The sequence below is a fragment of the Micropterus dolomieu genome, unplaced genomic scaffold (assembly GCF_021292245.1).
Source record: "Micropterus dolomieu isolate WLL.071019.BEF.003 ecotype Adirondacks unplaced genomic scaffold, ASM2129224v1 contig_9430, whole genome shotgun sequence".
Taxonomy (NCBI): Eukaryota; Metazoa; Chordata; class Actinopteri; order Centrarchiformes; family Centrarchidae; genus Micropterus; species Micropterus dolomieu.
Genome location: NW_025738416.1, coordinates 1 through 1657, shown reverse-complemented (window position 1 = coordinate 1657; position 1657 = coordinate 1). Strand labels below are relative to the sequence as shown.

The 1657-nt window shown below is 46.2% G+C and overlaps 1 protein-coding gene across 1 annotated transcript; it reads left to right on the top strand.

The window, feature by feature from the left end:
* Positions 1-23: 23 nt before the first annotated feature.
* Positions 24-1642, top strand: LOC123965359 (collagen alpha-3(VI) chain-like; the record flags this gene model as incomplete). Its single annotated transcript, XM_046041904.1, has 3 exons — positions 24-139; positions 365-964; positions 1224-1642. Coding segments are annotated over exons 1-3 (1068 nt in total), but the record flags the coding sequence as incomplete, so codon positions are not given.
* Between the last annotated feature and the right edge of the window lie 15 nt (positions 1643-1657).

Sequence of the window (1657 nt, the reverse complement as noted above, 5' to 3'; positions counted from 1 at the left end):
CTGCTCAAGATATCCCACGATCCCAGTTATGCTCTATCTGTGTCTGAATTTACGGACCTCCCCAATATCCAACAACAGCTGTCCTCTGTAATGAGCACAGTGCAAAGGAGGGCCACGCCCTTGACACCAACAGTGACTGGTAAGAAAGTGACAGAATTTTACATTCCACCATCAGGGTAGAATGCAAGTTGAACATGTGTATTTTACTAAGTTGAGGTCAGCCAGTTGCACTCAGTGTAAAATAGTTTTGGCAGCATTAATAGAGCAAGTTGTAAATGTTGAGGCTACATTTTGTCATCTGACTTTCACACTGGAACTAGTTGACACATGAACTTAAATATGTCTGAAATTTTATGTTCCCCAGTGGAGAGACAGCTACCAGGAAGGGATCTTGTGTTCTTGTTGGATGGATCTGATGGTACTAGAACTGGATTCCCAGCTATGCGAGACTTTGTCCAAAGAGTAGTAGAGACACTCAGTGTGGATGACAACAAAGACCGCGTCTCAGTGGTTCAGTACAGCAGAGAGCCAGCTGTCCAGTTCTATCTGAACACATACCCGACAAAGGGCGAGATCCTTGACAGTGTCAGAGGTTTGAGGCACAAAGGTGGAAGACCCCTCAACACTGGAGCAGCTCTCCAGTACTTGAGGGATAATGTCTTCACGGCCTCTGCCGGAAGCAGGCGTGTGGAAGGAGTTCCACAGGTCCTAATATTGCTAAGTGGTGGCAAGTCTTCTGACAGTGTTGATGTACCAGCCTCTGCTCTCAAACAGCTGGGTGTCTTGACCATTACAATTGGAACCGGGAGCTCTGATAGCAACGAACTGCAGAAGATATCCCACGATCCCAGTTATGCTCTATCTGTGTCTGAATTCACTGACCTTCCCAGTGTCCAACAGCAACTTAAGTCCTCCGTGGAGGCTGTGGTTATTGGCGTCGCCCCAGAATCACCAACTGTATTTGGTATGTTAACAAGCACAGCCTCTTGCTGGCCCGAAATGCTACCTCACTTGTTTTACCTTACATGTGGCAAAGAAATTGTGATACTTGTTTAGCTCCAGGTGTTCATTGAAAGAGAGGTGGTGGTGTGCTTTCCCACTGTTTAAAATTGAAGTAGGCACTGTTAAGTGATTTTCAAAAAAATGTCCACCGCTTGATGATCTGTCAATCAGAGTACTTTTTGCAAAGGTTTTTTATTTTTTGTCTTCCTGTATTTCCTCAGTTGACACTGCCAAAAAGGATATCGTATTCCTTCTGGATGGTTCTGATGCCACAAGGAATGGCTTCCCTGCCATGCGTGATTTTGTTGAGAGAGTGGTGGAGAAACTCAATGTGGGAGAAAACAAAGACCGTGTCTCTGTGGTCCAGTACAGCAGAGATGCAGAGGTCCATTTCGATCTGAAAAGATACAAAACACGAGATGATATTCTGGATTCGGTCAGAGGGCTGAGACACAGAGGAGGCAGACCCCTCAACACCGGGGCAGCCCTCCAATATGTCAGGGACAACGTCTTCACAAACTCCTCCGGGAGCAGGCGCCTCCAAGGTGTTCCACAAATGTTGATCCTGCTAAATGGTGGAAGGTCTTTTGATAATGTAGATACCCCAGCCTCTGCTCTAAAACAGCAGGGCATCTATGTTGTTGGCATTGGAACA